The sequence below is a fragment of the Scyliorhinus torazame genome, chromosome 5, assembly GCF_047496885.1.
Source record: "Scyliorhinus torazame isolate Kashiwa2021f chromosome 5, sScyTor2.1, whole genome shotgun sequence".
NCBI classification, from domain to species: domain Eukaryota; kingdom Metazoa; phylum Chordata; class Chondrichthyes; order Carcharhiniformes; family Scyliorhinidae; genus Scyliorhinus; species Scyliorhinus torazame.
The window spans coordinates 91,064,161-91,086,868 of record NC_092711.1 but is presented as its reverse complement, the minus strand read 5'-3'; the positions used below and the strand labels follow the sequence as shown (position 1 = coordinate 91,086,868).

At 47.4% G+C, this 22,708-nt stretch overlaps 1 protein-coding gene and 1 long non-coding RNA gene across 18 annotated transcripts in view; one reads left to right on the top strand and one right to left on the bottom strand.

Annotated features, from left to right (window-relative positions):
* The window catches only part of LOC140421473 (uncharacterized), a 78,435-nt gene that overhangs the window by 9,576 nt on the left and 46,151 nt on the right, over positions 1-22,708 (top strand). For 8 of the 17 annotated variants that reach the window (XM_072506175.1, XM_072506176.1, XM_072506178.1 and 5 more), the window contains one exon: positions 2,796-5,917. In XM_072506175.1, coding sequence (XP_072362276.1) covers positions 3,133-4,866 — 1,734 coding nt within the window. In that variant the 5' untranslated portion in view covers positions 2,796-3,132 and the 3' untranslated portion in view covers positions 4,867-5,917. Of the gene's footprint in view, positions 1-2,795; positions 5,918-6,072; positions 6,217-6,486; positions 6,545-6,845; positions 7,464-11,208; positions 15,050-22,708 lie in introns of those variants that run through there. The other 9 variants (XM_072506194.1, XM_072506193.1, XM_072506190.1 and 6 more) reach the window with 5 other exon arrangements.
* On the bottom strand, positions 10,023-20,696 carry LOC140421510 (uncharacterized). Its single transcript, XR_011946867.1, has 2 exons — positions 19,762-20,696; positions 10,023-11,021 (listed from the first exon to the last, which is right to left on the bottom strand). It is a non-coding gene; the product is annotated as an uncharacterized lncRNA (long non-coding RNA).

Below are 22,708 nucleotides of genomic sequence, written 5' to 3'. Positions count from 1 at the left end.
ACAGAAGCAATTGAAGGAATTAGAGAAACGATTAAGGGATTGATAGAAGCAGGAGTATTAAAAGAAACCCGGAGCAGGTGTAATACACCGCTGCTACCGGTAAAGAAGGCGGACGGAGAAAAATGGAGATTGGTGCATGACCTCAGAGCAATTAATGAGGTAGTGGAAGATATGCCAGTAGAGGTTCCAAACCCTTACACCTTGTTGACAAATATACCACCTGAAAGCAGATGGTTTACTGTGATAGACCTATGTTCGGCATTTTTTAGTGTGCCGTTAGCTCAAGAAAGTCAGTATCTCTTTGCATTTACGTTCGAGGGGAAACAATACACATACAATAGGATGCCCCAAGGATTTAAACACTCCCCACATGTATTCAATCAGGTGTTGAGAGCAGATTTAAAAGGAGTGCAGTTGGAAGGAACACTGATACAATATGTGGATGATTTATTATTATGCGCAGAAACACAAGAACAATGCAGGAAGGATAGTTTAAAACTATTGGAAAGACTAGCAGAAGGGGGCCATAAAGTATCCAGGAAAAAGCTGCAGCTGTGCCAGAAAAAAGTGGAGTACTTGGGAAGAGAAATATCAGCAGGGCAGAAGGGGATAGCTTCTCAGCAGATAGAAGCTGTACTAAAAGTTCCGAAACCACTGACGGTGGGACAAATGATGACATTTTTGGGAATGACAGGATTCAGCTCAGAATGGGTGGAAAGCTATGCGGAAAAAACGCAGGCACTACGAAAGGTAATGAAGGAGGCAGGGTGCGAAGAATTAAGAACCAAACTAAGATGGGATAAAGATGCTTCAGACGCATTTGAGAATATAAAGAAAGAAATGGCACAGGCACCAGCATTGGCTTTACCGACCTATGACAAACCCTTTGACTTATTTGTGAGTAACAGAGAAGCCGGATTTGCTACAGCAGTGTTAACGCAGGAAAATTGCAAGGGTAGACGAAGGCAGGCTGTAGCATATTACAGTACCAAGCTAGACGACGTAGCAATGGGATATCCTCCGTGCTATCAAGGCCTGGCAGCAGCTTGGTGGGCGTACGAAAAGGCAGCTACAGTCACAATGGGATATCCGATAAACAGACATGTGTACCATAAGGTTGCTGAATTGATTGAAAAAGGGAAGTTTGTTCTGACGCCGGCTAGAATTCATCATTTTCAAATGCTGACCACATTCCCGGACATTACGATAGTGAAGTGTAATAGGGCCAACCCAGCTGACTATATGCCATTACCACATGAGGGAGAGGAGCATGAGTGTGTAAAAGAGACAAGAGTGTTTATGAAACTGAGGAAAGACTTGAAGGCAGATAGATTAAGCACAGAAGAGAAGAGGACGTTGTACGTTGATGGTTCGTGTTATAGGGATCATAGGGGAAATCATGCTGGCTATGCAGTAGTTGAACAGAGAGGGGAATCATTTGAGGTAATAGAGGCAAAAGAATGTGAGCAGCCATGCTCAGCCCAGTTAGCGGAGCTTGAAGCACTGACCAGAGCATGTGAGTTAGCAAACGGGGAAGCGGTAGAAATTTATACTGATTCGGCCTATGCCCACGGGGTCTGCCACCTGTTTGGGGCAATATGGAAGCAAAGGGGATTTATGAAAAGTGGAGGAGGACCAATACACCACGAAGGTCAAATCAGGGCTTTAATAAGGGCCATGATGGGTCCAAGGGAATTAGCCATAATTAAGTGTCAGGCGCATAAAAAGGGAACGGATAGCATCACACAGGGAAACACCAAAGCCGACAAGGCAGCTAAAGAAGCGTCAGGATGCATTGAGGCTACGATAGCCCCAGTAGAAATAGCAAGGCCACACCCAGGGCCAGGTGTGGGGAATATCGAACCTCAAACACATTAGACGATGTGGCACAGTTACAGGAGGAAGCCCCTGTAGCTGAAAAGACAATGTGGAAAGATAGAGGAGCAATACAGGGACAACATGACAAAATATGGAGAAATGGGGAGGGATTGGTCATAGCACCCACATCATTACTAACCATACTAATCAGCGAAGCACATGGAGTGGACCACTGTGCAAGAGGAGAGGTGGCTAGAAAGATCAAGAAGGAAGGATTCTGGTCACCATACCTGCAAAACTCAATTGACTACATACTAAGTCAGTGTGAGGTGTGTGCTCAGAATAATATCAGGAAGGGCATTACTGCCCCGATAGGGCATATACCCATTCCCGAAGGACCATTTAAACATCTATGCATGGACTATGTGGATATGGGAAAGGTGGTAAGAGGGAAAAGATACATGCTAGTGATTATTGATAGATTCAGCAGATGGATAGAAGCAACACCATCCAAAGATCAAGGATCTGGAACGGTGATTAACTTCCTGTCAAAGGAAATTATCCCAAGATTTGGCATACCCATGCAATTAAGTTCAGATAATGGATCTGCTTTTATAGGAAGGGCACTGAGAGAGACGCTCTCAGCGCTCCGAATAAAGCAGAAGTTTGGATGTGTGTATCATCCTCAATCCCAAGGAATGGTGGAGAGAGCAAACGGGACCCTTAAGGCTAAAATAAGCAAAATTTGCAGCGAGACAGGTAAAAACTGGATGGATGCTCTGCCATTGGCTCTAATGCAATACAGGAGTCAGGAAAACAGAATCACACATTTGAGCCCACATGAAATGATGACAGGAAGAGTAATGCCGGTGCCAAAGATCAGGGGAGCAGGGGGCCCCGCGCTGGAATGTTTAGATCAGGACGCAAGGGAGTATGTACGACAATTAACTATTATACATAGAACTATATTTGAACAGGAAAAGGCCAAGGAGGAGGAGAGCCCTGCAACGGAACACCAGATTAAACTTGGAGATCAAGTATACATCAGGAAGTTCCGGAGACGTTGGAACGAACCGAGACGAGAAGGACCGTTTGAAGTCACCAAAGTGTCTCCCACGGCGTTGCAAGTAGAAGGCAGTACACTGTGGTATCACTTGAACCATTGTACCAGAACGATAACAGGGGTAGGGGAGAGAAGGGAGATTGAAGACAGTGGCAGTGCGGATAGAAGTAGCAGCGAGGAAGAGATAGAACTACACGGGGAGAATCGTGGGGAGGAGGAACAGAGCCAAAGTAGAACAGAAAGAGTAGAGGATGATGAAAGTAGTTCTGTGCATGAGCTGGCTGATGATACAAGTGCCCAGCCTGGGCCTGTTAGTCAAGGTGCCGGGGGAGGTGAGAACAGGGAGGGGGCCTCGTTCCCCACCTGGGACTTGGAAACTATTTCCTTTGAGGACTTCATTGACCCGTAACAAAGGAAAGTGGGATGCAGAGGACATAAGGGTGCAGAATCAGGAAGGTGGAGTATTAAGACAAGCAAGACGTAAACGGTCAGTGAGCACAGATACTATTTGGGAGAAAGCACAGAAAAACATCTGGTGGAAATGGGCTGAGTATACTGGTAAGAAAAACAGTGATGGGAAAGACTGTGTGATATGTGCGGCAGAAAGACCACGCACCCAAGTAACTGATATACCGTGGGGATCAGGAGACTGTTGGACCATGCTGCTAAAATGGAAAAAGGAAAATTGCCGTACATATAACACATACACACAGACATATACGCATAAGAATCAGACATACACGTATGAGACGATAAACTGTTCAGGATCCGCGTGTGATAACCTTTGTAAGGGGAAAATGCCGAGGTGTCCATTCGAATGTATCCTGCGTGCTGGGGTAAAAAAGCGCACCTACCATGTGGCCCACGATTGTCCAATATGGCCAAAGACGGCAATGGACGCGGCCCCAGAGGAATGGAGGGTGGAGCCCAATATACAAATCCAAGATTGCTATTGGAGGGAAGGCAGCACGGGAAGTAGTTTGGGAAACTACACAGGACAGTGTGAAAGGATTTGGGATATATCCGACATCCGTGGTCTGCTCAACCCTGCTGTTCCCGCCCGGACAGGGGGAACGCCACCCTCTCCTTATGTATTAGAATATCAAGTAAATCAACTGGCCGATCTCTGGTGGCTTTGTGGCCCGGAAAAAGGGCTGCTGGCTCGATTACCACTGAATTGGACGGGACTATGTGCCCGAGTTATGCTGGCCCAGAGCACTGTGATACTGCCGGTGGAAAACGGAACTAAGTCACAAAGAGTTAAGAGGGCATATACCCTTGACCCTAACGTACAAATGGACGCAATCGGACAGCCCCGAGGCATCCCGAATGAGTTCAAAGCTAGAAGCGAAATAGCCGCAGGGTTTGAATCCATCTTTTTTTGGATCACACCCAACAAGAATACTGAGTGGATCAATTACATCTATTATAATCAGCAGAGGTTTATTAATTATTCAAATGCTGCCCTGGAGGCCTTGGGAGAGCAGTTGGATGCGACCAGCAAAATGGCGTGGCAAAATCGACAGGCATTAGATTGGCTCCTGGCAGAAAAAGGAGGTGTGTGTGTTATGTTTGGGGATCAGTGTTGCACATTTATCCCTAATAACACTAGTCCAGAGGGGTCATTTACACAAGCCATGAATAAGTTAAAGAATCTTGCGAAAGAAATGAAAAAAAATGCTGGGTTTGGACAGGGGGTATGGAGTTGGCTGGATAGAATGTTCGGAAGATGGGGGGCATGGTTTGCCAAGGCTGGAGCTGTAGCAATCACATCAATAATCATTCTGGGATTAATATTTTGTTGCTTTCTACCCGTCCTGAGATCCTTCCTTACCAGGGTGGCAGCACGGCAGATGGTGACTCGGGTGATGAGCAACTCACGCTCAAGAGGAAAAACAGAGGAATGGGGAAACTTTGAGCCGCCCCCGCTGAGTGAATTTACCATGACCTTGGTCGAAGTTGAAACTCGTCACTCTGTAAACTAACTACGATAGTGGAAGATCGTCTGGTGACAACGATAAGCACCTTGCTGAAATCCGCGGGGGACCAAGAGAACTTAGTCTGTACACAGGAATCAGTCTTTTTCCCTTCCCTCGACAAGGGTGGGAAGGTTTTTGGCTGATGACTGTCAGGAGCAGGCAATCTGGGGGAGCAACCCAAGAATCAGAACCTGGATAAACACATTATGATAAAGTTAGAACAGGGGCATTGATCCCTGACCAAAGTATTCGGCTCCTCCACATTGCCTGCAAAGAATGATTAAAATAAAAATGCGAATGGGATCAAGCGAGGGGGTTATTTGAGCTTGGTAATTGAGATGAGGCTAGGAAATAGCCTCAAAGGGGGGACATGTTGGGAATTTGTACTGGATATTGTATGAGCTAGGTATGGAATTCAGAATCATAGGTTTAGTGAAATGATAAAGCAGATTTAGGTGAGTAGTGAAATGGGTATGTAACCTATGTAACCTAATGTAATTTAGAGTAACCTCGTGTGACCTAACGTAATCAAACATAGAATAGATGACCTAATGTAATCAAGTATAGTTGATATGATCAAAGCAGAAGACCCAGAAAAGTAGTATAGCAGTCACTAATTAACGAAGGCAAACAATAGTCACTTGGGGGAACAATGAATACTGCTCAGTGGCTCACTTTAGTAGTTGACCATAATAAAAAAGAGAGAATAAAGTGAGCAGGTGTTTCCACACATTCGGCCTAAGTCAGCTAAACCACGATTGTTGCACAAGTAGAGAAGTGTAGATAAGGGCAAGAGTTATAACCACCATGGTTTAAGAGACAAAGAGAGGAAAAAGGAAGCGACCAATCTTGAATAAGACAGATAAAAGTCAACTAAAAACAATGGTGGCCAAAACAAGGTCCGGCTGTAAAGTAAGATAAGAAAGATAAGAATCTTGAGATACGGAGCTGAAATGTACATAAAAATACTGTAAGCCTGAGGGCTCATCGGATTGTTCCGGACATCCCGATTTTATTCTCTTGTGCTAGGTGAATAAAGTCTACTGCTTGGAAGATTGCTGCTCAGACTCTCTGTTTTAATCGGTGTAAACGAATTGTCGTCCTGGGGAACCACGACATTTGCCAAATGAAGTCACAATGCTGCAAACACTCAGTTGTGAAGAAGAATCAGATTGCATTGGAAATGTTAACTCTCTTTCTCTCTCTTCACAGAAGCTGCCAAACCTGCTGAGGATTTCCACAACTTTCTGTTTTCACTTCACATTTCCAGCTTCTGCAGAGATTTACTCAAATTATTATGTTTTTGAAATACTGTTACATAACCAGTTAAGAGTAAAGCAATTGTCACCATTTAAATGTCCAAATCAGTGATATTTATTTGTTTAACTGAGACTGGGCTGTTCAGGGGCAAAGTCAGAAATCACTTCACAGAAAATATAGTGAAATCTGGAATTCTGTTCAGATTCTGTCAATAGAAACTATAAAAACTGATAGATTGAAGTTTGTGAGACAAGAGTATTAATGGTTATAGAATCAAGGGAGATGGATGGATTGAAAAACAGATCAGGCATCTGCAAACTGGAGCTTAATGTCTGAGGTTGAACTGATTCTGGTTTTGTTTTGAAGGTGGTGTCGGTTTCCTGTCCTGTCGATCATCTCCACACCCGTGGGTAATTTGCTGGAGGTGAGATAATCTTTATTTGTGTCACAAGTAGGCTTACATTAACACTGCAGTGATTAACTATGATTAACACAAACTGATTTGACTTGATTTTTATTCAGAATTTAATTTCTTATAACAAGCTTGGAGTTTATGCATCATAATAATAACGGTCTTTATTATTGTCACAAGTAGGCTTATATTAACACTGCAATGAAGTTACTGTGAAAATCAACTAGTTGCCACACTCCAGCGCCTGTTCGGGTAAATTGAGGGAAAATTCAGAATGTCCAGTTCAACTTACAATTCACCTCACGTCTTTCAGGACTTGTGGGAGACCCACGCAGACACGGGGAGAATGTGCAGACGCCGCACAGTGACCCAAGTGGGAATCGAACCCAGGTCCCTGGTGCTGTGAAGCAACAGTGCTAACCTCTGTACTACCGTGATGGGGAAAAGGGTTCATGCAGTGACACAGCCCTGTCTGATCCCAGTCTTCGCTGAGATAGTGTCTGGGGTGTGTCCATTGATGAGGATCATGGCTTGTGTGTCATCATTGTGCAGGCGGAGGATGGTGGCCAATTTCTGAGGACAGCCAAATTTGAAGAACATACTGAATGAAACATCACTTTGACGGTGTGAAGTGCTTTTGTGAGGTTAGAAAAGACCAAGAACTGTGATTGATGCTGTTCCTTGTATTTTCCTTGGGTTTGTCAAGTAGTGTAGATCATGTCTTTGGTGCCTCCATGAAGGGAGAAATCCTACCTGTGACTTGGGAAGGAGCTCTTTGGCCACGAAGAGGAGATCATTGAGGAAGATCCTGGCAATGATCTCTGTGGCAGACAGCAGGGAGTCGCCTGTGCAGTTACCACAATCAGACTTGTCTCTCTTGAATATAGTCACAGTGTCTCTGAGATCCCCCGGCATGCATCCATCTTCCCAGGTGAGGAATATGAGATTGTGTAGCTATGCCAGGAGTGTAACCCCGCCATGCTTCAGAATTTCAGCAGCGATTCATTCTGCTCCAGAGGCCGTGTTGTTTTTCAGGTGTTGAATGGCTTTTTCACTCTGCTCCCGATTGGGGTCCAACGTGGACTGAGCCGGACGCGATACTGGGGAATGGACTTGAGGACGTTAAAGCCAAAGACAGAGTCTCGGTCGAGGGGTTCTTCAGAATGTTCCCTCCAGTGAGCACTGACTGACTCTCTGTCCTTGATGAGTTCCCCTCCACACTTTGCTCTCAGCCATTGCCTGCTTAGGTCATCAATTGTATTGGCAGCGCTGGTGAAACCGTGCATGCCATCGCTTTCCATGAGCTGTTGGCTATCCCTCACTCTTTCTACCCTCTAAAGGCTTTGGAAACTTGGAGCAGGCACCTCAAAGGCACTGGAGTAGTACTTCCAGCAGTGCCTTCAGAAGATGCTCCAAATCCAGAAGATGCTCCAAATCCAGGGGCAAGGAGGGCGATCCAACAGAGGGGAGGGAAAGAGAAAACTGGGAGTGGGGGAAAGAAAGTTGGGGGCAGATGTTAGTGTAGTGGCCATCACTAAGGAGAAGGTGCTGGGGAAGCTGAAAGGTCTGAAGGTGAATAAATCACCCAGACCGGATGGACTACACCCCAGGGTACCGAAGGACATAACTGCGGAGTTTGTGGAGAAATTGGTGGTGATCTTTCAGGATTCACTGGAGTCAAGGGGCTCCCAGGGGACAGGGAAGTGACGAATGTAACACCCCAGTTTCAGAAAGAAAAGAGATAGAAGATGGGAAATTATAGGCCGGTTAGTCTGGATGGGATTACGGAGTTCTTGGAAGTGCATCGTGAAATAGGACTGTCAGCACGGTTTCATCAAGGGGAGGTCATGCCTGATAAATCTGTGAGAATTCTTTGAGTAGGTAAAAACAAAGGAGAGCCAGTGGATGTGATCCATTTGGGTTTCCAGAAGGCCTTTGACAAGGTGCCATACAACAGGCTACTAAATAAAGATAATAGCCCATGGAATTAGGGGCAAGGTACTGGAAAGGTTAGAGAATTAGTTGACAGGCGGCGAGTGGGGATAAAGGGGTCTATTTCAGGATGGCAGCCGGGGACTATTGGGGAACCACAGGGGTCAGTGTACATTAACGATCTGGAAGAAGGTATAGAGGGCACTGTTGCTAAGCTTTCAGATGATAGAAAGATGTGTAGAGGAACAGGTAGTGTTGAGGAAGTGGAGAGGCTGCAGAAGGACTTGGACAGGTTAGGAGAGTGAGCAAAGAAGTGACAGATGTTATAGAATATGGAAAAGTGTGAGGTTATGCACTTTGGAAGGAATAATCGGGGCAAACTATTTTCCAAATGGGGAACGACTTCTTGTTAGGTGAATTGGACATTCTGAATTCTCCCTCTGTGTACCCGAACAGGGGCCAGACTGTGGCAACGAGGAGATTTTCACAGTTGCAGGGTTAATGTAAGCCTACTTGTGACACTAATAAAGATCATCATTATTATTATTACCTGGAGTTCTGTGTACAGTTCTGGTCGCCACATTATAGGTAGGATGTGATTGCACTGGAGGGGGTGAAGAGGCGATTCACCAGGATGTTGCCTGGGATGGAACGTTTCAGTTCCGAAGCGAGGTTGGATAGGCGTGGGTTGTTTTCGCTGGAGCAGAGAAGACAGAGCCGACCTGATCGAGGTGCACAAAATTGTGAGGAGTGTGGTCAGGGTGGATAGGGAGCCACTGTTCCCCTCAGTTGAAGGGTCAGTCACAAGGGGACACAAGTTCATGGTGAGGGGCAAGATGTTAAGCAGGGGGGTTGAGGAAAAACCTTTTCACCCAAAGGGTGGTGACGGTCTGGAACGCACTGCCTGGGAGGGTGGTAGAGGCGGGTTGCCTCACATCCTTTAAAAAGTACCTGGATGAAGACTGGCATGTCAGAACATTCAAGGCTATGGATCAACTGCTGGCAAATGGGGTTAGGTCGGTAGGTCAGGTGTTTTTCGTGTGTCGGTGCAGACTTGATGGGCGATAGGCCTCTTCACTGCTGCTGTTGATACAATGTTAGGTGGCATTGTAGGCAGCCCAGACGATGGCATAAAATTGCAAGGAGATATTGACAGACCAGGTGAATGGGCAAATTTGTGGCAGATGGAATTCAGTGTAATCAAGTGTGAGGTTATCCATTTTGAACCAAAAAAGAATAAAACCGAGGACTTTCTAAATGGAAAGAGGTTAAGTACAGTGGATGTCGAAGGTGCATAGATCCTTAAAATGCCACGAACAAGTGCAGAAATCATCAAAAAGGAATGCCAGCATTTATATCTAGAGGATTGGAGTATAAAGTCACAGAGGTTATGCTGCAGCTATACAAAACCCTGGTAAGACGCCACTTGGAGAACTGTGAGCCATTCTGGGCACCACACCTTCGGGACAATATTGTGGCCTTGGAGGGAGTGCAATATAGATTTACTAAAACGATACGCCACGATACCTGGACTACAGGGGTTAGGTTACGAGATAGATTATTGATTGATTGGTTTTATTTATTGTCACGTGTGCCGAGGTACAGTGAAAAGTATCGTTCTGCGGACAGTCCATAAAGATCGTTCCATACATGAAATAAACCCATAGGACCTACATAAATACAGAGGCAAGGGGTGAGCATACACAGTGCATTCCTACTCAGTAGAGAAGATGTGTGAAGAGATCAGTTCAGTCCATAAGAGGATCATTCAGGAGTCTGGTATCAACGGGGAAGAAACTGTTGTTGAACCTGTTAGTGCGTGTTCTCAGACTTTTCTCTGATGGGAGAAGTTGGAAGAGAGAATAACCCGGATGGGAGGGGTCTTTGATTATGCTGCCCACTTTCCCAAGGCAGAGGGAGGTGTAGACAGAGTCAGTGGATGGGAGGCCGGTTCGTGTGATGGTCTGGGCTGTGTTCGCGATTCTCTGTAGGTTCTTATGATCTTGGACCAAGCAGTTGCCATACCAGGCTGTGATGCAGCCAGGTGGGATCCTTTCTATGGTGCATCTGTAAAAGTTGGTAAGAGTTAATGTGGGCATGCTGAATTTCCTTAATTTCCTGAGAAAGTATAGACACTGTTGTGCTTTGTTGGTCGTAGAGTCGGCGTGGGTGGTCCAGGACAGATTGTTGGTGATGTGCACACCTAGGAATTTGAAGCTGTCAACCATCTCCACGTTGCACCATTGATGCAGACAGGGGTGTGTACGATGCTTCGCTGAAGTCAATGACCAGCTCTTTAGTTTTGCTGACATTTAGGGAGAGATTGTTGTTGTTACGCCACTCCACTTGGTTCTCTGTGTCCTCCTGTCGATATTGAAGATGTCGAGGGATATGGGGGATAGTGTGTGAAAACGGTGCTGAGGTAGATCAGCCAATGATCCCATTGAATGGTTCAGCAGGCTCGATGGGCCGAATGGCCGACTGCAGCTCATATTTGTTGTGGTCTCCTGGACAGGAAGCTGTGAGCTTGGATTTGTCAATCAGCCTGAATCAGCACCTTCAGGAGAATAGGGAGGGTGAATATTAGATACAGCAGAGTGAGAATAGAGGGAGATTGTGTGGGATGGAGATTTTCAGCTTTCAGGGAATAAGAGAGGAAAAAATGTGACATAGAAACTAGAATTGTCTGTTCTGAGTTTCTATCCTGTACTGACAGTGATGAGTTTTGTAAATTGTTTTTACAGGATATTAGACGAGGAATTACAGACAGAAATCTCAAACATCAAGTCTCGATCTGACAGTCACTCCCTTCCTTGGAACCTCACTATCTCCCGCCTTTGAATCTAGAAGGAGAAATGTTTTCCCGAACTGACAGCTAAAGATTTCAAACATCAGTGTGACTGGAAAAACACCGAGACCCACACAACACACACCCGAGTGAGAGTGTTCCAGTGAACTGACTGTGGAAACATCAGTGTGACAGGAAAAACACCGAGACCCACACAACACACACCCGAGTGAGAGTGTTCCAGTGAACTGACCGTGGAAACATCAGTGTGACAGGAAAAACACCGAGACCCACACAACACACACCCGAGTGAGAGTGTTCCAGTGAACTGACTGTGTAAACATCAGTTTGATTGGAAAAGCACCAAGACCCACACAACACACACCCGGGTGAGAGAGTTCATAGACTCCCAGAATTTACAGTGCAGAAGGAGGCCGTTTGGCCCATCGAGTCTGCACCGGCCCTTCAAAAGATCAGCCTGCCTAAGCCCACACTTTCACCCTATCACAGTAACCCAATAACTCCACCCAACCTTTTCCGACACTAAGGGCAATTTATCAAGGCCAATCCACCTAACCTGCACGTCTTTGGACTGTGGGAGGAAACCAGAGCACCCGGAGGAAACCCACTCAGTCACGGGGAGAACGTGCAGACTCCAAACAGAGAGTTCCAGTGAACTTACTGTGGAAAGAGCTTTAACCAGTTACACAGCCTGAATAAACATAACATTCACAGTGAGGAGAGACCATACCCATGTTGTGTCTGTGGAAGAGGCTTCAATAGATCATCCAACCTGGAGAGACACGAGGAGACCCATAACATGGAGAAACCGTGGAAATGTGGGGACTGTGGGAAGGGATTCCGAGCCCCATCTGAGCTGGAGACCCATCGACGCAGTCACACTGGGGAGAGGCCATTCACCTGCTCTATGTGTGGGAAAGGATTCACTCAGTCCTCCAGCCTGCAGAGACACCAGCAAATTCACACTGGGGAGAGGCCATTCACCTGCTCTCAGTGTGGGAACGGATTCACTCTGTTATCCAGCCTGCGGACTCACCAGCGAGTTCACACTGGGGAGAAGCCATTCACCTGCTCAAAGTGTGGGAAAGGATTTACTGAGATATCCACCCTGCGGACCCACCAGCGAGTTCACACTGGGGAGAGACCATTCACCTGCTCTCAGTGTGGAAAGGGATTCATTACTTCATCCACCCTGCGGAAACATCAGCGAGTTCACACTGGGGAGAAGCCATTCACCTGCCCTCAATGTGGGAAAGGGTTCCGTTTATCATGCACTCTGCGGATCCATCAGCGAGTTCACACTGGGGAGAGGCCATTCACCTGCTCTCAGTGTGGGAAGGGATTCATTACTTCATCCACCCTGCGTATCCATCAGCGAGTTCACACTGGGGAGAGGCCACTCACCTGCTCTCAGTGTGGGAAGGGATTCAGTGATTCATGCACCCTGCGGAGACATCAGCAAGTTCACACTGGGGAGAGGCCGTTCACCTGCTCTCAGTGTGGGAAGGGATTCTCTCGGTTATCCACCCTGCGGAGACACCAGCGAGTTCACACTGGGGAAAGGCCGTCCAACTCTCAATGTGAGACGGGATTGCATGCTTGATCGGACCTGCTGTGACACCAACAGTTTCACAATCGATTACAGGGGTTGGATTCTGCTGTTATTGTTTCTGCTCTACACCCAGGACTGCATTTTGTTCATTCTGACAGGTGATCAGTGGGGATGGTCGGAGGGTTTCTTTCTGCTGCACTGGCCGGTCTCACCACTTTGCCTCCAGTGGGCTGATGCTCTTTGAGCCTTGTTGCTAATACCTGGCTTCAAATTGCACAAGGATCGCAGAATGAAAGCGTGTTTGGAAGTTGAAAATATTTATTTTCCATTTCTGTTTCAAACCCCTCAAAGCGGGCCACGTTGGCATGGAGATGGACCCTGGTGGTTACATGGTTCCATTTATTTGTGCGTTACAGAAGAAAACTATCAGGATGTCAGGATTAGGGTAGCACAAGTGATTAGCGCTGTGGCTTCACAGCGCCAGGGTCCCAGGTTCGATTCCCTGCTGGGTCACTGTTGTGTGGAATCTGCACGCTCTCCCCGTGTCTGCGTGGGTTTCCTCCGGGTGCTCTGGTTTCCTCCCACAATCCAAAGACGTGCGGGTTAGGTGGATTGGCCATGATAAATTGCCCTTAGTGATCAAAAAGGTTAGGAGAGGTTATTGGGTTACGGGGATAGGGTGGAAATGAGGGATTAAGTGGGTTGGTGCAGACTCGATGGGTTGAATGGCCTCCTTCTGCTCTGTTATGTTCTATGTTCAAGGTGAGGGTCAGTTTGTCTGAGGTGGACTGGGAAACTGATTGGTGCAGAGAATACCTAATATTTAAGGAATTATGAATTCCCGTGGCGGCTATGAGGGAGTAAGTCGCACATTTGGTGGCTCCCGCTGTGGCTGGACATTTGGACCTTTCCCCCTGACTTTTTTTCGGTTTTACACGCTAAACTCTAAGGTGGAGGCAATTGGGCACTGTTTCCACATATTGGTGTGTGGAAAAAAGAACCAGACGTGCACAAAAGGCAGAAATAAGAAGACAAGCAAGGGCTGGGTTGAAGCTGCAGCAGAAGACAACATGGCTGATGACTGGACCCCTGGTGTGACGGCCCAGCCATCAACGGAGCAGTTGATGCAGGTCATCCAGGATGGCTTTGCAAGGCAGACACAGGACTGGCTACATCCGATAAAAGAGTTGATTGATCGGCTGGAACACAGATTGGACGCCCAGGATCGGGCGATCCAGAAGCTGGAGAAAGTGCTAGCGATCAGGAGGAGCACCAAACGGTGGTGGAGCTGGAGGTGGGGATGCTGAAGGATCAGCAGAAAAGGCTTCTGGAGAAGGTAGAGGACCTGGAGAATAAGTTCCGCCGGCAGAACTTAAGAATCGTTGGACTCGTGGAGGGGACTGAGGGAGCTGATGCTGGCACATACGTCGCGGGTATGTCTCAGAAGCTTTTGGGAGATGGGGCATTTCCCCGACCTGTGGAGGTGGACAAGGCATACAGAGCGCTGGCAAGGAAGCCGCAGCGGGGGACCCTCCGAGGGCGATGGTAGTTAGGTTCTACAGGTTCCTTGACAAGGAATGTATTCTTCAGTGGGCCAAGCGTACGCGGAGCTGTAAGTGGGACAATGGTATCCTGTGCGTTTACCAGGACCTGAGCGTGGAGGTGGCCAGGAAGAGGGCCAGCTTCAACCAAATCAAGGCAATCTTTTTTAAGAAGCAGGTGAAGTTTGGGTTGTTGTATCCAGCTCGTCTCTGGGTCACATATGGGGACCAGCACCATTATTTCGAGTCGCCCGAGGACGCAATGGACTTTGTGAAAAGAAAAGGGCTGATGGCAAACTCAGAACTTTTTGAACTACGATGTAACTTTTTGATGCCTGTTTGTCTTTTTTCTCTTCTGTATTTGAGTTCTGTTTAAGAAGGGGGAAGTAAAAGTTATTTGTTTCTTTGTTCTGGTGGGGGTGGGTGGCAGTGCCTTTTACTTTGAATTACTTTGAATTGCACTACTGTGGGGTTTTCTTTGAACTGGGTGATTGTTTGGGGACGGCTAGATGAGAGAAGTTGTTTGGATGAGGGGAGGGAGGGAACAATAGATGGGAGACTATCTGGCGCCGGAGGCGAGGGCCACCAAGCTAGCTGGGTGAGCTAGCTCACGGAAGCAAAGTGGGGGGGGGGTATATGGTTAGTTTATGGCATGGGTTAGGTTACAGAGTGTTGTTGCTGGGAGAGGGGAAGGGGGGGTAGTTGTTCTGCTGACGAGGGAGGGACTTGGGTTGAGGGACAGAGTGGAGGTCGGGGCTGCCGGGGGGTGGGCTGGAGGAGGCGCGGCGCCAGACACAAAGACTGGAGGGGTCGCGATTTTGATTAACAAGCGGGTGCTATTTGAGGTGGGCAGCATAGTTTTGGATGGGGAGGTCATTATTTTATGGTTAGTGGTAAGCTGGAAGAGATGAAGGTAGTTTTGGTTAACGTGTATGGGGCAAATTGGCATGACGTGGAATTTATAAAGAGGAGTTGGGGAAGATACCTGACCTGGACTCGCACAAGTTGGTCATGGGAGGGGACTTTAATACAGTTATCGATCCCGGTCTGGATCGGTCGTTTTCAAAAACGGGTAGGGTGCCATCAACGGCAAAGGAACTGAAAGGGTTCATGGAGCAGATGGGGGGGGGGGGATCCATGGAGATTTAGGCAGCTGACGGTGAAGGAGTTCTCTTTCTACTCCCACGTACATAAGGTTTATCCCCGGATCGATTTCTTCATCTTGAGCAGGGCTTTATTGGCGGGGCTGGTGGATGCGGGGTATTCGGCGACTACTGTCTCTGATCATGCTCCACATTGGGTTGAACTGCAGGTTAGTGAAGAAGGTTATCAGCGCCCTCAATGGAGGTTAGATGTAGGGCTGTTGGCGGATGAAGCGGTGAGCGAAAGGCTGAGGAAATGCATGCAAAATTACCTGCAGGTAAATGACATGGGGGAAGTCTCAGCAGCGGTGGCCTGGGAGGCGCTGAAGGCAGTGGTGAGAGGGGAGCTGATTTTGATCCGGGCCTACAGGGATAGGACAGATAGGGCAGAGACGGACCGACTGGTAAAGGAGATTTTGCAGATAGATAGGAGATACGCGGAGACCCCGGGGGCAGAGCTTTTAAGGGAACGGCGGAGGCTGCAGGCTGAGCTTGGCGTGCTGACCACAGGGAAGGCAGTGGAGCAGCTTAGAAAGGCAAGGGCAGCGATCTACGAACACTGGGAGAAAGCCAGCAGAATGCTTGCACAGCAACTCAGAAAGAGGGAGGCAGCTAGGGAAATAGGGAAAGTAATTGATGGGGAGGGGAACTTGGTGGGAGATTCGGCAGGGGTGAACAAGGCATTCAGGACTTCTATAGTAGGCTGTACAGGTCGGAGCCCCCCACGGGGCCGGAGAAGATGAAACGTTTCTTGGAGGGGCTGACTTTCCCAAACGTGGGTAGGGAGCTGGTAAAAGGGCTAGGGGCCCTGATCAGGGTGGAAAAGATATTGGAGGGCTTGAAGGCCATGAAGTCGGGTAAAGCAGGGCCAGACGGGTACCCAACGGCATTCTATAAAAAGTTCTCCGGGATATTGGGGCTGGTCAAGGTTTTCAATGAGGCAAGGGACAGAGGGGTTCTGTCCCCGACGATGTCACAGGCCACAATTTTGTTGATTCTGAAACGGGACAAGAACCCGGAGTTATGTGGGTCTTACAGGCCGATATCCCTGCTGAATGTGGATGCCAAACTGCTGGCCAAAATTTTGTCCTCCAGGATTGAGGATTGTGTGCCGGACGTTATCATGGAGGACCAGACGGGGTTTGTTAAGGGCAGGCAGTTGGTGGCCAATGTAAGAAGGCCCCCGGAAAGTAGGGAGGTGGAGGTAGCAGTTGCGATGGATGCGGAAAAGGCTTTTGACCGGGTTGAGTGGGATTATTTATGGGAGGTACTGGGACGATTCGGATTTGGGAGGGGCTTTATCGACTGGGTCAGGCTGCTGTACCAGGCTCCTGTGGCAAGTATACGGATGAACGGGACAACTTCTGACTATAGATTGCACCGGGGGACGAGACAGGGATGCCTCCTCTCCCCACTGTTGCTCACATTAGCTATAGAGCCACTGGCAATTGCTCTGAGAGCTTCAAGTAGTTGGAAGGGGCTGGTCCGGTGTGGGGGGTGGAACACAAGAGTCTCGCTTTATGCCGACGACCTGCTCCTATACGTTTCGGATCCAATAGAGGGGATGGACGAAATTATGGGAATATAAGGGGAATGTGGCCAGTTCTCGGGGTACAAACTAAATATGGGGACAAGCGAGATGTTCGTAATTCAGGCGAGGGGTCAGGGGAGGTGACTGGGTGAGCTGCCGTTTAGGTAGGGGACAGTTTTAGATATCTAGGTATACAAGTGACGTGGGACTGGGGCCGGTTGCCTACATTGAACTTGTCCCGTTTAGTAGAGCAAATGCGGGGCGACTTTCGGAGATAGGATGCACTCCCATTGTCGCTAGCTGGGAGAGTGTAGATGGTGAAAATGACGGTCCTCTCGAGATTTCTGTTTGTATGTCTCCCCATCTTCATTCCGTGGTCCTTTTTTAAGCGGGTCAACAAAATTATCATGGGCTTTGTGTGGGCGGTGGAGGTAGTAGTTGCGATGGATGCGGAAAAGGCTTTTGACCGCGAGTGAGGAAGGCGATGCCCGAGCGGAGTCGGGGAGAGGGGGAGCTGGCGCTGTCGAATTTTAGTAACTATTACTGGGCGGCTAACATAGCCATGATTAGGAAGTGGGTGGTGGGGGCGGGGTCAGCCTGGGAGCAGATGGAGGCGGCTTCGTGTAAAAGCACCAGTCTGGGGGCGTTGGTAACGGTGCCTCTGCCGTTCCCGCCAGCGCGGTACTCCACCAGCCCCGGAGTGGAGGCTGCCCTGAGAGTTTGGGGACAATGGAGGAGATATGTGGGAGCATCGGTCTGGTCCCCAATTTATGATAATCATCGGTTTGACCTGGCGAGCATGGATGGGGGGGGTTCCGAATATGGTGGAGGGCGGGGATTGAGAGGATGGGGGATTTGTTCATAGAAGGGAGCTTTCCGAGCATGAGGTCTCTGGAGGAGAAATTTAGGTTGGTGAGGAGGAACAATTTCAGATATCTACAGGTGCGGGACTTTCTGCACAGACAGATACCATCCTTCCCACTCCTGCCACTAAGGGGGATCCAGGTCAGGGTAGTTTCCAGAGGATGGGTGGGGGAGGGGAGCGTCTCTGACATCTACAAAGTACTCATGGAGGCAAAGGAGACGCAGACAGAGGAGCTGAAGCGTAAGTGGGAGGAGGAGTTTGGAGGTAAGATGGAGGATGGCTTATGGGCGGACGCATTGAGTAGAGTCAACGCGACCGCAGCATGCGCCAAGCTTAGCCTGATCCAATTCAAGGTGGTCCACCGGGCCCACATGACAGTGGCCCGGATGAGCAGATTCTTTGGGGTAGAGGACAGGTGCGCAAAATGTGCGGGAGGACCAGCGAACCATGTTCCCATGTTGTGGGCGTGTCCAAAACCTAGGGGATACTGGCAGGGGTTTGCTGACGTCATGTCCAAGGTATTAAAAACAAGGGTGGCGCCGAGTCCAGATGTGGCGATTTTTGCGGTGTCGGAGGACCCGGGAGTCCAGGAGAAAGAGGCGGACGTTCTAGCCTTTGCTTCCCTGGTAGCCCGGAGATGAATACTGCTAGCTTGGAGGGACTCAAAGCCCCTGAAGTCGGAGACCTGGCTATCGTACATGGTGAGCTTTCTCTGCCTGGAGAAAATTAAGTTGGCCCTGAGAGGGTCACTCTTGGGGTTCGCCCGGAGGTGGCAACCATTCATTGACTTCTTCGCGGAAAATTAATCGTCAGCAGAAGTGTGGGGGGGGGGGGTCAATTAGGCAGGTCCTGGGGTGATGGGAGTTGTATTGTTCCATGTAAATTGTTTATATTGTTGTTTACAATGCCAAAAAATACCTCAATAAAATTGCTTATTAATAAAAAATATTGAAGGAATTATTACATATTTATCAGGGGGTCGGTTTGCTCAGTTGGCAGGATGACTGGTTTGTGATGCAGAGCAAGGCCTACAGTGAGGATTCAACTCCCGTACAGGCTGAGTTTATTCATGAAGGCCCCGCCTTCTCAACCAAGCCCCTCACCTGAGGTGTGCTGACCCTCGGGTTAAATCACCACCAGTCAGCTCTCTCTCTGTCAAAGGGAGAGCTGCCTATGGTCCTCTGGGATTTTTGGACTTTTATTTCACATATGTACAACAAATATAGATTCCTTTAAGGAACAAAAATCATTCCAACAGGAAAAAAAATGTAACCGCGGCGAACAAGAAAAGTTAAAGATCCCATCAGATCAATGGAAGAGGCTCACAACCTGGTCAAAATAGTAGGAAACCTGAGGATTGGGAATTTCCGTGAGAATTCAGCAAAGGAGGACCAAGAAACAGATAAAGCAAAATATAATATGAGAGCAAACTGGGGAGAAACATAAAAAACGACTGGAAAAGCTTCCATCGGTATGTAAAAAGGAAAAGATTGTCAAAGACAAATGTGTCCATTCCAGGCAGAGACAGGACAGTTCATAATAGGGAATGAGGAAATGGCAGAGAAACTAAACAATGTGTGTCCGTCTTCACAGAGGAAGATGCAAAAATTTCCCCAAAACACTAGAGACCCAAGGGCCTCGTGAACACAAGGGTCTGGAAGAGATAAGAATTAGTGAAAAAGTAGTACTGGAGAAATTAATGGGGTTGGGAGTGAATAAATCCCCAAATGCTGATGATCTACATCCCAGTGTTGGAATGAGGTGGCTGTAGAGATCGCTATTCCTCATTCTAAATTCTCCTGGCTCTATCTGAATGGACAAACCTTTGTCTGAGCCAAACGTTTCCTTTTTACGTACCTACAGAAGCTTTTAGTCCATTTGTATGTATTTTGCTGGTTCACATTCATATTCTATTCTCCCTCGCTTTCTCAGTATCTTGGTCCTTTCCTGTATTATAAAATCCTCCCAATCCTCAGGTTTATTATTATTTCTGATAACTTTATCAGCCTTTTCTTTCAATCTTATCCAATATTTCACTTCCTCTGGTAGTCACGGTTCTCTTGATGTTTTGGGGTTCTTCAGCCTTGAAGGAATGTAAATTGTGTAATAATTATTGAAAGTCTATCCATTGCCTGTGGACTGTCACACCTTTTAATGTATTTACCCCAATCCACCTCAGCTAATTTGTCCCTTCTACCTTCATAATTTCCTTCAAACTTAATACTCTGGCTTCAGATTGGAATACCTCATATTCAATATTCTGGTCACTCATCCCTAAAGGTTATTTTTCAGCGTGATTATCAATTAGCCCTTTATCATTGCATAATATTAAATCTACAAAAGCCTGTTCTCAAGTTGGTTCCTCAACTTACTGCTGTAGATAACTGTCCCTAACACACACACCGGAAACTTGTCCTCCACAGCATTAGTGCTCATTAGGTTTACCCAGTCTATATGCAGATTTTATGGTGCCCATTAATGTTTTACCCATTCTGCATGCTTCTCTAATCTGATTAATACCATGTCCCACACAACCCCTGCTGTTTGGTGGCCTACAACAGCTCTTACCAATGTTTCCTGCCCCATGCTGTTTCTTGGCTCCACCCAAACATATTCCACATTTTGTATTCCTGATCTGAGATCCACCCTTACTAATGTTCTGATGCCGTCCCTTATTATCCGAGCAACACCACCTCCTTTTCCTTTTTTCCTGCATCATCAACAAACTCAGTGACCATACCTTTGGTCCTGTCATCAAAGTCATTGATATGAATTGTGAAACGTTGATGTTCCAGCACTGATCCCTGTGACACACCGCTCATTACATCTTGCCAACCAGAAAATGGCCTATTTGTGCCTACACTCGGTTTTCTGGCAGCTCGCTAATCTTTCCCTGTGAAAGACAGTTCTGGGATTAAAGACTGCCAGACGGCGAAAAGAACGGAAGTAAATCCTCGGGAATGAATCATCACTTTGGACTGATTCTGAGACAATTAAGTTTCGACTTCCAGGGCAGACTAACTAATCGTGGAGTGCGACTTTAGATTGTGTAACTTTGGTACGGTAGCACAGTGGTTAGCCCTGTTGCTTCACAGCGCCAGGGTCCCAGGTTCGATTCCCACTTGGGTCACTGCCGTGCAGAGTCTGCACGTTCTCCTCGTGTCTGAGTGGGTTTCCACCAGGTGCTCCAGTTTCCTCCCACAAGTCCTGAAAGATAATAATCTTTATTATCACAAGGTGGCTTATATTAACACTGCAATGAAGATACTGTGAAAAGCCTGTAGTCACCACACTCTGTTGACTGTTAGGGTACACAGATGGAGAATTCAGAATGTCCAATTCACCTAACAGCACGTTTTTGGGGGCTTGTGGGAGGAAACCAGAGCACGCGGGAGAACCCCACGCAGACACAGAGAGAACGTGCAGACTCCACACAGTGACCCAAGCCGGGAATCAAAACTGTGACAATGGAGCAGTGAAGCAACAGTGCTGACCACTGTGCTACTGTGTTGCCCACAATGTGCTTGTTAGGTGAATTGGACATCCTGAATTCTCCCTCAGTGTACCCGAACAGGCGCCTGAGTGTGGCGACTAGGGGATTTTCACAGTAACTTCATTGCAGTGTTAATGTCAGCCTACTTGTGACAATTATAAAGATTATTATTAATATTATAAACGGGCAAAGTTCTATGTGTAAGTTAAAGTAGCTTCTAGTTTATTTGTTGCATTAAAAGTCATAAAACGTGAAGTCCGTTGTGTGATTCTTTAATTTGTTGACTGAGAATTCGATTTCTTTTTCTTGCTGACCTGCATGGAGGTTCCAATCCACAAATATTGACTTCCCATTTGAGTCTCGGGCACCTTTCTGTCTGTATCGCTCGTGTCAATGACAGCCAGGTGATGGAGCTGAGGGCTGAATTTAGCTGAGCATAAAGGGGCCTATCCACTAATACACAGGAAGGCACTGGAGGCCTGACTGGGAAACGGATCTCGTACTAATCGGGGGGGGGGGGGGGGGGGGGGGGGTGACTGGGTCTGATCGTAATGCGACCCCCAGGGTTCAGTGCCCCTGTGTCCAAAGCACGGAGTCGTAGGAATGGAGTGCAGAGGAGCTGAAGGAAAACCATTTGGGACCGGAAGATTGTGAACATCTTTTTACTCTGGTTGTCTTTAATCCTCAAGTAATTTTCTGTTAGTTTTTTTAAACCATGTTCTGTTTCGTCAATTAACTTTTAACCAGAAAATATTTGAATTTGTTGGACTTTTCCTGATTAAATATGTTCACTTTCGGGAGAGTGGGTGAGAGGGATTGACAGGCTCTTTAACAGAAAGTGAGTCCCTCTAAGGTAATTGGCAAAGGAGCCAGAGGGGTTGAGGAGATTTGATTTTTCTTTTGACACAGTGTTTGAAAATGGGTTTAAGGAATCAATCGTGACTGACAAATTTATCAAGGTTCACTGAGGAAGTGACAAGGGATGTCAATAAAGGGGAACCTGTAGATGTGCTTTATCTGGATTTCCAGAAGATATTTCCCAAGGTGCCACATCAAAGATTATTGCACAAAATAAGAGCTCAGGGTGTGGGGGCAACACATCAGCATGGATAGAGGATTGGTTAGCTAACAGGAAGCAGCCAGTAGGTATAAATGGGTCATTTCTGGGTGGGTAAGATGGGACAAGTGGAATGTCACCAGGATCAGTGCTGGGCTCTCAACCATTTACAATCTGTATGAATGTGTTGGATGATGAGATTGAACGTATGACTCAAATGCAGGCAGGGAAGTAATTTGTGAAGTGGATTGTAT